This window comes from Lontra canadensis, unplaced genomic scaffold (genome assembly GCF_010015895.1).
Source record: "Lontra canadensis isolate GAN:19392208 unplaced genomic scaffold, GSC_riverotter_1.0 scaffold1, whole genome shotgun sequence".
NCBI lineage: Eukaryota > Metazoa > Chordata > Mammalia > Carnivora > Mustelidae > Lontra > Lontra canadensis.
The window spans coordinates 34,626,544-34,639,877 of NW_022630995.1; the positions used below are offsets into that span (position 1 = coordinate 34,626,544).

At 37.1% G+C, this 13,334-nt stretch overlaps 1 protein-coding gene across 2 annotated transcripts in view; it reads left to right on the forward strand.

Moving 5' to 3' along the window:
• PDS5A (PDS5 cohesin associated factor A) overlaps positions 1-13,334 on the forward strand; it is a 135,305-nt gene that overhangs the window by 107,194 nt on the left and 14,777 nt on the right. For both annotated transcript variants that reach the window (XM_032852985.1, XM_032852994.1), the window contains exons 26-28: positions 294-408; positions 10,300-10,432; positions 11,014-11,133. In XM_032852985.1, coding sequence (XP_032708876.1) covers positions 294-408; positions 10,300-10,432; positions 11,014-11,133 — 368 coding nt within the window. The remainder of the gene's footprint in view (positions 1-293; positions 409-10,299; positions 10,433-11,013; positions 11,134-13,334) is intronic.

Consider the following 13,334-nt stretch of genomic DNA (forward strand, 5'->3'; position numbering starts at 1 on the left):
TTCTTACGGGATCAGCAGTATGGCTTGATTTAAACACCTTGCTCAGATGTCAGAGAGAAGAGAATTATTTTCCCAGCTTTACGAAGGACTCACTGTATAATCTCAAATTATCCTTTTGGCTTTAATAACTTTCAACACTGAAATGCATTTCAGTATCCTCTAGATAGCAAATTGCCTATAATTTAAAAATAACTGAGGAAAAGATGGAAACTGGAGTGGTTTGAATGCAAAATTAGAGGGGCATTTTGTAAAAGCTGTTATGACTGTTGTTAATAATAATGTTTTCACTCCAGAGAAATTATTATCACTGTTGCCTGAATATGTAGTTCCATATATGATTCACCTGCTAGCCCATGATCCAGATTTTACAAGATCACAAGATGTTGATCAACTTCGTGATATTAAAGAGTAAGTCATGTTGATTTTTCAAGAATTTTAGAAACTTTTACTTATTGAAAAATGATAAATTTTTTCCTGTTACTATTCCCATTAAAATAAAAACTTCTTTGTGGTTTTGTTTATTATGAATTTCATCCTAGAAAATTTCCCCCGTCTGTCAGGTTCTTTTTGATTCTTTTGTTTCCTGTTTGCAATTAACTGAGACTTTGAAACAGGTTAATTTGGTTATTTTAGTTTTTATATTATTTTCACTATTTGTATTAAGATAGGTTTCAGTTACATCAGCTCGATAGTTTTGAAAGCCATGTAGTAAAAATTTCTCTCCTTGAAACTAAACTTTACTTTCATACTCAAAAGATGCCTTAAAAATAAGCAGGTACACATGAGAAATTCTGTGGCAGGATTATCGTAGGACAAAATTAGCCTTGTTACACCAGTCACAGAGAGATTTGTATCTAGTGGAAACACAGGCAAGTAAACAGTTAAAAAACACTTGTTGAATAAGTGGTACTTGTGTAAAACAGAACTTTATATATGATACAAGGTGAAAGAGTGAGAGGCAGCCTAAGTTTGTCTACAGATGACCGCCAATAATTTTTTTTTTTAATGGGGAAACAAGAATTGATTTGTTTTGCTTTTAAATTCCATACCACAACATTTTACTGAAAATGAAGTGATTTTTTAATCTACAGATAAATGACTTTTTAAATGATACTCAGGTTGTTTTTTACAAGTTTGGTTTTAAAATAGATTTGAATTCACAGTAGATCTTACACACAATGATTTCAATAAATCAGGCCCTCCAGAGCACAATGTGGAGGTGTAACAATTATGTGATGACTTCTTAATAGTGCAAGGGTACAAAGACCTTTGAAAGAAATTAATCTTTCTACAGTATTAATCCCTAAAAGCAGTTTTCCTTTATAGATGACAGCAATATTGCCAGTTTCATTTACTTTTACTTTATAAAAGAACTCCCAGAGGAAGAAATTTCTGGAGGTTTTCCCTGACATATACAGCTATATTTTCTGTTGTGCTTACAACATCTGCACAGTATGGCACATCCAGATCCAGATTCTTATGATCAAAGGCCTTCATAACTGCCTCTGCCATGTACTCTCTGAGGTCAGTCAGATTCATAACCATTCCTGCAACAGGATAAGTCTTCATAACTGTGCCCATAGTCATTTGGATTGTTGAATTTCCCAAACAGTTTCAGATTTTCATTACTCGGAGGTTTGCTGTAGAGCTGATGGGTTGTGCTGAGGGAGACAAGGTGGGACAGTTAGGCCCACTGGCCAATGACGACCACATTGATTGCCTTGCCTCCGACCTCCAGGAAACTTTAAAGCAGTGTTTACTTTCTCTCCTCTTATCATGATTTTTCTTTGCACTCTTAAACTGGTATCCTCAACTTGTATATGAAAGTATTATAGGGGCGCCTGGGTGGTTAAGTTGGTTGAGTGTCTGCCTTCAGCTTAGGTCGTGATCCCGGGGTCCTAGGATCAAGACCCACAACAGACTCCCTGCTCAGTGGGGAGCCTGCTTCTCCCTCTCACTTTCCCTCTGAACTCTCTCTCTTCCTCTCTCTCAAATAAATAAATAAAATCTTTTAAAAATAAATAAATAGATAATTGTATTACGATTTTTGTATGTGTTGCGTTAAACCTTAATCCTGATCTCATTTAAGTTTGTAATCAACATTTATCTCTACCTCCTACAGCTTTCGTCACTGAAAATGTGTTAATATCTTAATTCGAAGAGGTGTTATATCTTGTCCAACGTTACTGTTAAGCATTGGGCTATGAGCTCCTTACATTTTGAGGGCTTGTCATTTCATTGTTGCTGCTTCCAGTACATCATCCCAGTAATATAGTCTTTCTATTTCAAATGCTTGAAAATAAGTCTACATTTTAAAAAAAAATTTTAGGGCTTTTAGTTGATCTGTATTTTAAGAAGCCACATAATTAGGTTCTAGTCCCAGCTGTATGACTAAAAACTTTACTTCTCTGGCTCTCAGTTACCTTACCCATAACATGCAGGAGATAAAATAATTCCCAAAATGTCTTCCAATTCTTATTTTTGTTTGTCTTGTAAATGTTTACACTTGTATTTACAGGTTTTTTTCTTTAAAAACTTTTAGTTTGGCATTTCTCAGAAAGCACTTCCATAAAACGAAAACATGATCTATGTGTTTGCCTAGGACATAAGGTCTAGAGGTCTAGAGGACGTTTTAGTATATTTCATTGCAAAGCAGTCATGTGGAAGAAGGATTAGACTTATGAGAAAGAACTGATGTGGGAAAAAGAGTACTGACATACTAGAAGTAACTGGAGTTAGAAATGAACTCACTGGCACATGTTTTCTGTCTAGCACACAACATTTTTTAGGATCTTTAAACAATCAAGTTAGCATGTAATTTGAAGTGTAAAACTGTATGTTTTTCAAAGTGTGGTTTTTAACTTTGTGGAAATTATTAACTTATTGTGTCACTGTTTGGCTCTTGTCTTTTATGGTTTCATATAAATTTCAGAATTATTTCTTCTAATTCTGTGAAAAATGCCATTGGTAAGGATTGCATTGAATCTGTAGGTTGCTTTGAAATAGTATGGACATTTTAACAATATTCTTCCAGTCCATGAACATGGAATATCTTTCCACTTATTTCTAGGTTTTGTAGTATCTTTCATTAATGTCTTAAGCTTTTGATCTATAGATCTTTCACCTCCTTGGCTAAGTACATTCCTAGGTGTCATTCTTTTTGATACACTTATAAATGGGAATGTTTTCTTAATTTCTCTTTCCGATAATTATAAATGTAAAAATACAATATTTTTGTGTATTGATTTTATATTCTGCAACTTTATTGTATTTGTTTATTCTAACGGTTTTTCGATGGAGTCTTTAGGATTTTTTGTGTATAATACCATCTCATCTGCAACTAGTGACAGTTTTACTTCTTCCTTTTCAGTTTAGATGCCTGTATTTCTTTTTCTTGCCTAATTGTTCTGGCTAGGACTTCCAGTACTTTGTTGAATAAAAGTGGTGAAGAGTGGATATCCTTGTCTTATTCTTGATCTTAGAGGAAAAGCTTTCAGCTATCACCATTGAGTATGATGTTATACATGGTCTTTGTTATGTTGAATGTTGAATGTTGGTAGAATTCACCAGGGAAGCCATTTGGTCCTAGACTTTTGTTTGTTGGGCGGTTTTCAATTACTAATTCAATCTCCTTCTAGTAATTGGTCTTTCAGATTTTCTGTTCCCTATGATCTAGTCTTGGTAAGTTGTATATTTCTAGGAGTTTATCCATTTCTTTGGAATGTTCAGTTTGTTAGCATGTATTTTTCATAGCATTCTGTTATGGTCCTTTGGACTTCTGTGGTATTAGTCGTAACCTTTCGTCTTTCATTTCTGATTTTTGAGTCCTCTTTTTTCCTTCGTCAGTCTAGCTAAAGATTTGTCAATTTTCTCTTCTCAAACAGCTCTTAGTCTCATCCTTTTTTTTTTCCTATTGTCATTTTAGTCTATTTCACTTATTTCTGCTCTGAATTTTGTTATTTCCTTACTTCTTCTATCAGCTTTGGGCTCTATTTGTTCTTCTTTTCTCCTAGCTCCTTCAGGTGTAAAATTAGTTTCTTTGTGGAGATAGGTGTTTATCACTATGAATTTCACTCTTAGAGCTTCCCTGGTTGGATGCCTTTGCTGCATCCCATAAATCTTGGTATGTTAATTTCCATTGTTGTTTGTCTCAGGTATACCCTTTATTTCTCTCTTGATTTTTCCTTTGACCCAGTGATTGTTCAGTAGCATGTTGTTGAATCTATACATATTTGAATTTTTCAGTGTTCTTTGTGTAATTAATTTCTGATTTCATACCATTCTAGTCAGAAAAGATGGTTGATATTATTTCAATCTCAAACTCATTAAGACTTGTTTTGTGGCCTAACATATGATCTATTTTGGAAAATGTTCCATGTGCACTTAAGAAAAATGTGTATTCGTTGCTTTGGTATGGAATGTTCTGTAAATATCTGTTAAGTCCATCTGGTCTAAAATGTCATTTAAGACCATGGTTTTTCTCCTTGGTTTTTCTGTCTGGTGATTTGTTCATTTGACTAATTGGGGTATTAGAGTTCCCATATATCAAAAATGATAAATACAGTTATTGTATTTCTCCTTTTAGGTCTGTTAATATTTGCTTTATATGTTTAGGTGCTCCTAAATTACGTTGGGTGCATGAATTTTTACAAAGGTTTTATCTTTCTTTGTTGACCCCTTTCTCATTACGTGTCACTCTTTTTGTGTATTATTACAGTCGTGTTAAAGTATATTGTCTGATACAAGTGTAGATACTAAAGCTTTATTTTGGTTTCCATTTGCATGTAGTATCTTTTTCCATCTCTTCACTTTCACTGGGTGTGTCTCTTGTAGGCAGCATATAGATGAGTCTTGTTTTTTTAATCCATCCAGCCATTCTGTGTCTTTTGGTTAGAGAATTTAATGCATTTACATTCAAGGTAATTATAGGTAGGTATGTGCTTATTGCCATTTTGTTAATTGTTTTGTGGCTGTTTTTGTAGTTCTTCCCTATTCTTCTTTTGCTTACTTTCTGTGTGGTTTAATGACTTTCTTTAGTGGTATGCTTATATTCCTTTCTCTTTATCTTTTGTGTATTTACTGTAGGTTTTTATTTCTTGGTTACCATGGTGCTTACATACAACAACTTATAATGGTATAAGTTGATAACAACTTAAGTTTGATCCCATTGTAAATCTCAACTTTCTTTTAAATTTCAAATTTATTTATTTGAGAGAGAGAAGGAGAGGGGGAGAGAGAAGCAGACTCCCCAGGAGCAGGGAGCCTGGTATGGGGCTCCTTCCAGGGACTTGGGGATCATGACGTGAACTGAAGGCAGACACTTAACTGACTGAGCCACCCAGGTGCCCTTAAATCTCAACATTTTAACTCTCTTCCCCACATTTTATGTTTTTGATGTTACAGTTAGCATCTTTTTATCTTGTGTATCTGTTAATTATTGAATCATAGTTACTTTTACTACTTTTGTCTTTTAACCTTCATACTAGCTTTATAAGTAATTCACTACCTTTACTATACTATATATTTACGTTTCCAGTGATACTATTTCACATTTGTTGTTGTTACTAAATAGGGCCTTTCTTTTCTACTTAAAGAAGTCCCTTTTATATCTACAGTGTTTGTGCTGAACAATGTGTTAGGTAGTCTTATGGGGATTCCCTTATATGTAACCATTTTTTTTTTCTCTTGTTGCTTATAATATTCTCTTCCTGTCTTTAACTTTTGACATTTTAATTGTAATGTGTCTTGGTGTAGTTCTCTTTGGGTTCATATGTTTTGGAACTCCCTGGGCTTCCTGGATCTGGTGTCTGATTCCGTCCCTGTGTTCAGGAAGTTTCAGCTATATTTCTTCAAATAAGATTTCTGCTGCTTTCTTCCTCTTCTGAAAGCTCTACAATTCAAATATTAGTCCATTTGATATCCTTTGATTTCCTGAAGCTATTCTCACTTTTTTTATTTCCGTTATTTTTCTTTTTGCTGCTTTGATTGGGTAAGTTCCACTGCCTTTCCTTTAGGTTGACTGATCCTTACTTTCTGTTTCATATCTAGTCTGCTGTTGAACCCCTTTATTGTATTTTTCAGTTCCATTATTACAACCTTCAGCTCTATGAGTTCTTTTTTTTTTTTTCTTTAAAGATTTTATTTATTTATTTGACAGAGAGAGAGGGAACACAAGCTGGGGGAGTGGTAGAGGGAGAGAGCCCAATGCAGAGCTCGATTTCAGGACCCTGCGATCGTGACCTGAGCCGAAGGCAGATACCTAATGACTGAGCCGCCCAGGCGCCTGGCAGCTGTGTGATTTCTGTTCGGTATTTTGTTAAATCCCATCCCTACTCCAGTTCTCACTCTCTTCATGCAGTCTCCTCCCCAGTTTGGTGAGCATTTTATGACCATTACGTTGAACTCTTTATAAATGTACTTACCTTCCTTTCATTAAGGCTTTTTTATGAGGTTTTATCTTATTCTTTCATTTGGAACACATATTCCTCTGTTCCTTCATTTTGCTTGACCCCTGAATAGGTTTCTGTACAGTAGAGGAAACAACCATCTTTTCTAGTCCTGAAGGAATGACCTTCTGGAGGAGTTGAACCTTGTTAATTCAGCTCTTCCCCAGCTCTTGGCCATCTCTCAAAACTCTGAGTTTATCCAAGCAGTTATATTTTTAATAGCTCCCCGTAGTTAAGGATGTGCCGAGAGCCGTCAGTGTCCCGTAATGGAGGATCTCTGCACCTAGATTCAGAATGACTAGAAGCCAGACCTTCAGGCAGCTGCACTGAAAAGTACGCAGATATATTACAATCCTGAGGGCCCGGGAGCATAAGCCTCACTGACTACCAGAGCCTGTCATCCTGAGGTATGTCCCCTAATTGGCATTCGTAAAAACTGGGGTTCCAAATGAGTATATGAGCCCTCTTCTGGGAGATAGCAACTAGCTGGAGAAAGACTGAGAGCACCAACATGGCGTTTATAGCCTTTGTTCCTTGAGGAAGCGCCATAGGCCACTAAATGTGTGGCAAACCTAAGTCTTGCCCGTTGTCCAAAGCTCCAGAACAGAGCGGCCTTTTGACAGGAAAAACAGGCTCTTAGCCTGCCAACAGTGGTCCCTCCGATTACCACAGTCCCTTGGGACCCTGGAATTCAGGCCCCTCCAGCCACCACAGCCAGGTGATTAAGGGGTGCCCCGGGAGCATCGGGCACAAAAATCAGGCACCAGACTCAAAGCTCCCTTCCAAGAAACACTACTCTGGAGCATGGCAGAGGGTGAGTATGAGGATAGCACCTGCCCTCCAAGGTCCCTGGAAAGATTTCAGTCAGCCTCTAGATGATTGTTTTAATTAGAAGCCTGCCCCTCAGGTCACAGTTCTGATGACTGGCTAATAGGCCTACTTCACAGAAAAACCAGGCCCTGGGTCAGTTGCCTTTTTCTGTGCCTGGGCTGGGTGGTAGCTGGTAGCTCTTCAGGCACTCTTTGTGCACTGGTTACAGTCCTTTGGGACCCAGGAACATAAGCTCCAATGACCACCAGTGTCAGGTGATGTAGAAGTGTCCCTTGGCAGCATTCACAAAAATTGGGGCCCCAGGGAGGGATCTGAATTCCTTTCTAGGTGATTATTACATTCCCATGTGACCAGACGCACAAGTTTCTTTGCTCTCCAGAGCCAGGTGTTCAAGAGATGTCCCCCTGGGCAGCACCCACAAAAATCAGGGCACCAGACATGTGTAAAGGCTCCCTTCTGGGAGCTTCTCGTCCTCTGGAGCACAACAAAGGGAGAATGTAAAGATGGTACTCCCAGTCTCTGTTCTGAAGAGCGTTCCAGCAGGCTCCTAGATGAGTAAGTTGAATTGGATGCCTGCCCCTCGGGGTTAGGTTTTAAGCGGGTTAACGTTTTTCACTTTAAGCTGCTTCTGTGCTGGGCCCTGGAATGGGACAGTTCCAGCACACAAACCCTTTAAGTGGTATTTCTCTGATTACTACAGGCCTGTGGGGCCCACTCTGAGACATTTTAAGGACTCATCTCTGAAATTCCTGTTTTAGAAGTTAGGGTGACAATGTGGGATTTGAACCTTTTACCCCTCAGGAAGAAGCTCCAGGTATTTGAGTTCTTTCGCAGTTGTGGGTCGCAGCACCAGGTGTGGGGTTCCTGGTGAGATTGTGTCGCAGCCTCTCCTACCCATTTTGGTGTGTATTTTCTCTTGTATGCCTAATGTATAGACATCACTCAGTCACCTTTAGGTTTTTTAAGAGGTAATTGGTTCCATATGTGGCTTAGATGCAGTATGTTCCTGAGAGGAGGTGAGTTTGGGGTCTTACTACATCACCATCTTGAATCAGACTAAGTTCTCTGTTTCTTATTGATCTTCTGTCTGGCTTTTCTCCATTATTGAAAATAAGTTACTGCGGGGGCGCCTGGGTAGCTCAGTTCGTTAAGCGTCCAAGTCTTGGTTTCAGGCCAGGTCATGATCTCAGGGTTGTGGGATTGATCCCTGCATCAGGCTCCACGCTCAGCAGGGAGTCCACTTGAAGATTCTTTCTCTTTGCCCCTCCCCCCATTCGTGCTCACTCTCATGCTTTCTCTTTCTCTCTGAAATAAATACATACATCTTTCAACAAAAGAAACTAAGATATTGAAATTTCAGATTATTATGCAGAATCATGTATTTCTCTTCAATTCTGTCAATTTTTGCTTATGTAATTTTGGGACTCTTAGGTTTATATGTAATAGTAATCCTAAATATCTTTTTGCTGAATTGAACCTTTTATCAGTATAGTACTTCTGGGTCTCTTACAATCTTTTTTTAGCTTAAATCTATTTTGTCTGATCATAAAATAGCTACCAGCCCTCTTTTGGTTATTATTTGCATGAAATGTGTTTTTTATCCTTTCACTTTCAGATCCTTTGTGGTTTTACTTCTAAAGTGAGTCTCTTGCAGACAGATATAGGTCGATCTTTTTTCTCTCTCTTTTCTTTTTCCATTCTGCTTATCTCTGCCTTTTGATTGAGGGCTTTAATCTATTCTCATTTGAAGTAATTACCGGTAAAGTTTATTTCTGCCATACAGCTATTTGTTTTCTCTGTCTTATATATGTTGTTATTTAATATCCTTCATTACAGCTTCTCTCTTTTGTATTTACTTTTTTGTAGTGAGCCTTTTTGATTCCCTTTACTGTGTATTTTTAGTTATTTTCTTAGAGATTCCAAATAATATTTGTAACAACCTAGATTGAACAGTAGCAGCTTAGTTTCCAGTAGTACACAAACACTGTCCTACACATCTCTATCCCTCTCCCTTTAGTATTGATATTGTAATAGAAATTATATCTTTTTACATTACTTCCATTCACATAGATGGAATTATTCATGCATTTTCCTTTAAAGTCTTTATGTAAAAATAGTTAAAATTGAAATTACAGTAATGCTGGCTTTTACATTTACTTACGTGATTACCTCTAGTATTTGCTAGTGTTCTTTCTTTCTTCTTATGGTTTTAAGTTACAGTCTAGTGTCCTTTTATTTCAGCCCGAAGGACTCACTTTAATAGTTCTTCTAAAACAGGTCTATTAAAAATGAACTCCATTAACCTAGTGCTATATTTCCCTCTTACAGTAGCCTCTCAAAACATTTACGTAGAATGTAGGCAAAGAAGTATGCATTCGTTATCATCAAATGATTTCTCCCCTATTGAGGGCAGTTAAGAAGTAAGTCCCCTGGCTGTCTGAGCATCATCCTGGGTACTATTACAAACGGGCCTTTCCCAAGGTTTATTGATTTAGGTTCCCCAGGGATTCTGATGTTCATCCTGATTTGGGATTCACTTTTACTTAGAAATTCAGGTGTTCCCTTCAGATACTTTATGTGTTAAATGAGTATACAATAATAAGTGGAAAAGCAAAAATAGTTTGAGATGTGACTGCTTAGCTGAATGACTGGTTGCCGTGCGCACACAGTTCAGAGCCATGTCACAGCAGAATTCCACACAAATCCTAGACCTGCACAATTTGCAAATAGAGTGGAAAGACTTTGCTGCCTGCTGGTTTCCTCGTCGTTGCTGGGCAGTGACACATGTCAGATCATCCAAATGTCTGCTGAATCCCTACAGAATGAATCTTTACATGCCTCCTGAAACTGCCAGATTTTCTTATATTAAGCTATGTTTTGTTTTTAATATTTTATGGTTTAGTTTATATTTTACTCTTACTTTGTTATATCCAAACAACAGACCTTCCCAATAAGATGTTTAATCCATTAAGCAAAGCACCTACATTTAGTCTCTTAATAGGCAAATATGTTCATCATTTAGGTGCCTATGGTTCATGCTTGAAGTTTTAATGACAAAGAATGAAAACAATAGCCACGCCTTCATGAAGAAGATGGCAGAGAACATCAAGTTAACAAAAGACGCCCAGTCTCCAGATGAATCCAAGACAAATGAAGTAAGATATGTGTTAGGCCAGTATGTATTAAGATAATTACAGGAAAAAGTATTATGGTCCTTGTCCCACTTGTTTTTCCTATTAACATAATAAATCAGATTACAGAATGCTCATAAAAATACGTATTTATGGTCCATTTTTATTGTGTTTTATTATAATTGAATTCCATTATTTGAGGACTGTTTATTACCCTGAAAAGGACATTAAAACTTCTACAGAGCAGGGGGATAAGAACTAATAAAATTTACTATTCTGTAGCTGTCTTAAAATCTTTAGTAAGTTACAAACAAGTAGATACTCCTTTCTGTATGTTTCCCTTGGGTTTAGTTGAATTGGTTTGTTTTTAATGCATACTCGACATTCATGTTAATTAGGTAAAGGGTGTTTTTGTTTGTTTTTTATTTTTTGTTTTTACCAGGAGACTACATAAGAAGAAATGCAAACACAAATGTGAACTGTTGGAGGAATAAATAATTCCCGCATATCCCTCTTTTGATTTCATTTTATACATCAGGTAGAATTGGTACTTGTGGTTATTTTGTGCTACTGAAAGTTATATGTGATCTTTCTTTCCTCCTTAGAAACTTTATACAGTATGTGATGTGGCTCTCTGTGTTATAAATAGTAAAAGTGCTTTGTGCAATGCAGAATCACCAAAGGATCCAGTCCTTCCAATGAAATTTTTTACACAACCTGAAAAGGTAATTCTTTTTCTCTTCATTGTTCTACCACACTAAACTGATTTAAATTTCAGTTACCATCAACCCTAATGGGAAATAGTGGATTGTCTTGACTACAAAGTAAGAAATACCTCTTCATATTTATACCAAGGAATGGGAGGTTGTCTTCCAAAGCCCTGAACAAACACCATTCTCATCTTGCAGAGTATGAGAATGCAAATCAAGCTGTATGGTGGTGCTCTTCCGTGAGCTCTTCCTTCCAGATATTTCTAGTATGGAAAGGGAGTTTTCAGACTTCTTAAATTATTTTCATTTCATTTTATTAAAACACTGTATTTTATTAGGCAAGAAATAAAATGGTATAAATATTATAAATATTATACATATATAATAGAGATATTATATACACACACACACACACGAAATAAAATGTTAGAATTAACAGAACTGGTCTCAGCAGATGATAAACCAGTATTCTAATCAACAGCTTCTTACTTAAGGGACTTTAGACAGGTTAACTCTTCTAAGCCTCAATTTCTGTTTCTCTAAAATTCAGGTGATAATACCTATGAACAATTATTAATACCATGTCTATATGTTTATAAGAGTTTGTCACATAGTAAGCATTCAGTAGATGGTAGTAATAAGACATCATTAGTTCTGCTATCAGCAAATTAAGTCTTCCGTGTAAGTAAACTTTCCAGCTAACAAAAGCTCTTTGTTTTCCAACTAAACTTTTTTTTTTTTTAAGTTTTCTATTTATTTCCTGCTTTAAGGAAGTATTTGGAAGTTCAGCCTTCCTGTGCTTTGTTTAAAAAACAGAATCCTAATTTTTTTTTTCTTTTAAATTAAGTAGGCTTCATACCCAACATGGGGCTTGAACTTAGGACCCTGAGGTCAGGAGTCACATGCTCTTACCAACTGAGCCAGCCAGACAACCCCAGAGTCCTGAATATTTTTAATTGGAAAAAATACATCATTTAAAAATTTTTTACACATTTTTCAAACCTTAAGATATGCTTCAGGGTAATACCCTCCCTTAGATTATTTTACAGAACATGCCTAGGAAATGGAGCTTCTTACTTTTAATGTCATACTTTGACAAAAATTTTAAACAGATTTTCTTTAATTTAGTATTCAGCACTTAGTTTGCCTGGTTTTTGATAGGAATAATAAAGATTGCAAAGTTATTTGCTCTCTAATTTAATAGGCACTGGTCTTTGTAAGTAGTCCTACCTGAGCTCTTGAATTTAAATTTACTTTTATTATTGACCTAGGGTTATTGTGACCAGAATGGTACCCAAATAGAACCTTCATATAAGGGGTGCCTGGGTGGCTCAGGTCCTCAGGGTCCTGGGATCAAGTCCTACATCAGGCTCCCTGTTCAGCAGGGAGTCTGTTTCTCCCTCTCCCTCTACCTGCTACTCTGCCTGCTTGTGCTCTCTCTCTGTGTCAAATAGATAAATTTTTAAAAAATATAATGGTGATCCCATCATTAAGAATTAAATTGCTGGGGTGCCTGGGTGTCTCGGTTGGGCATTTGCCTTTGGCTCGGGTCATGATCCCAGGGTCCTAGGATCGAACCCCACTTCAGGAGCTCTCCCCAGCAGGGAGTCTGCTTCTCCCTCTCACTCTCCCTCTATCCTCTCCTTCTCTCTCTCAAATAAATAAATAAATAAATCTTTTAAAAGGGCGGGGGGGTGTTAAATGGGGCACCTGGCTGGCTCAGTCAGTAGAACATGTGATGCTCATTCTCGGGACTCGATCAGGGCCGTGAGCTCAAGCCCCATGTTGGATGTGAAGCCTACTTTTAAAAAAGAAAACAAAGAATTAAATTGCTATTTGTAAGTACACCAAAGTTTAGTTGGTTTTGTTTTGATATCTGAAACTTAGTGTTTTTAGCCTTCTTAAGAACTGGGTTGTTTGCTTTTTGTTTTTTGTTTTTTGTCTTTAATTAACATATAATATATTATTTACTCCAGGGGTACAGGTCTGTGAATCATCAGTCTTACACAATTCATAGCACTTACCATGGAACATACCCTCCCCAGTGTCCATCACCCAGCCACCCATTGCTCCCCCCACAAACCCCTAGCAGCCCTCAGTTTGTTTCCTGAGATAAGAGGCTCTTACCATTTGTCTCCTTCCCTAACCCCATCTTGTTTCATTTTTTTCCCTCCCTACCCCCCACGACCCCCAACCCTGCCTCTCAAATTCGTCAT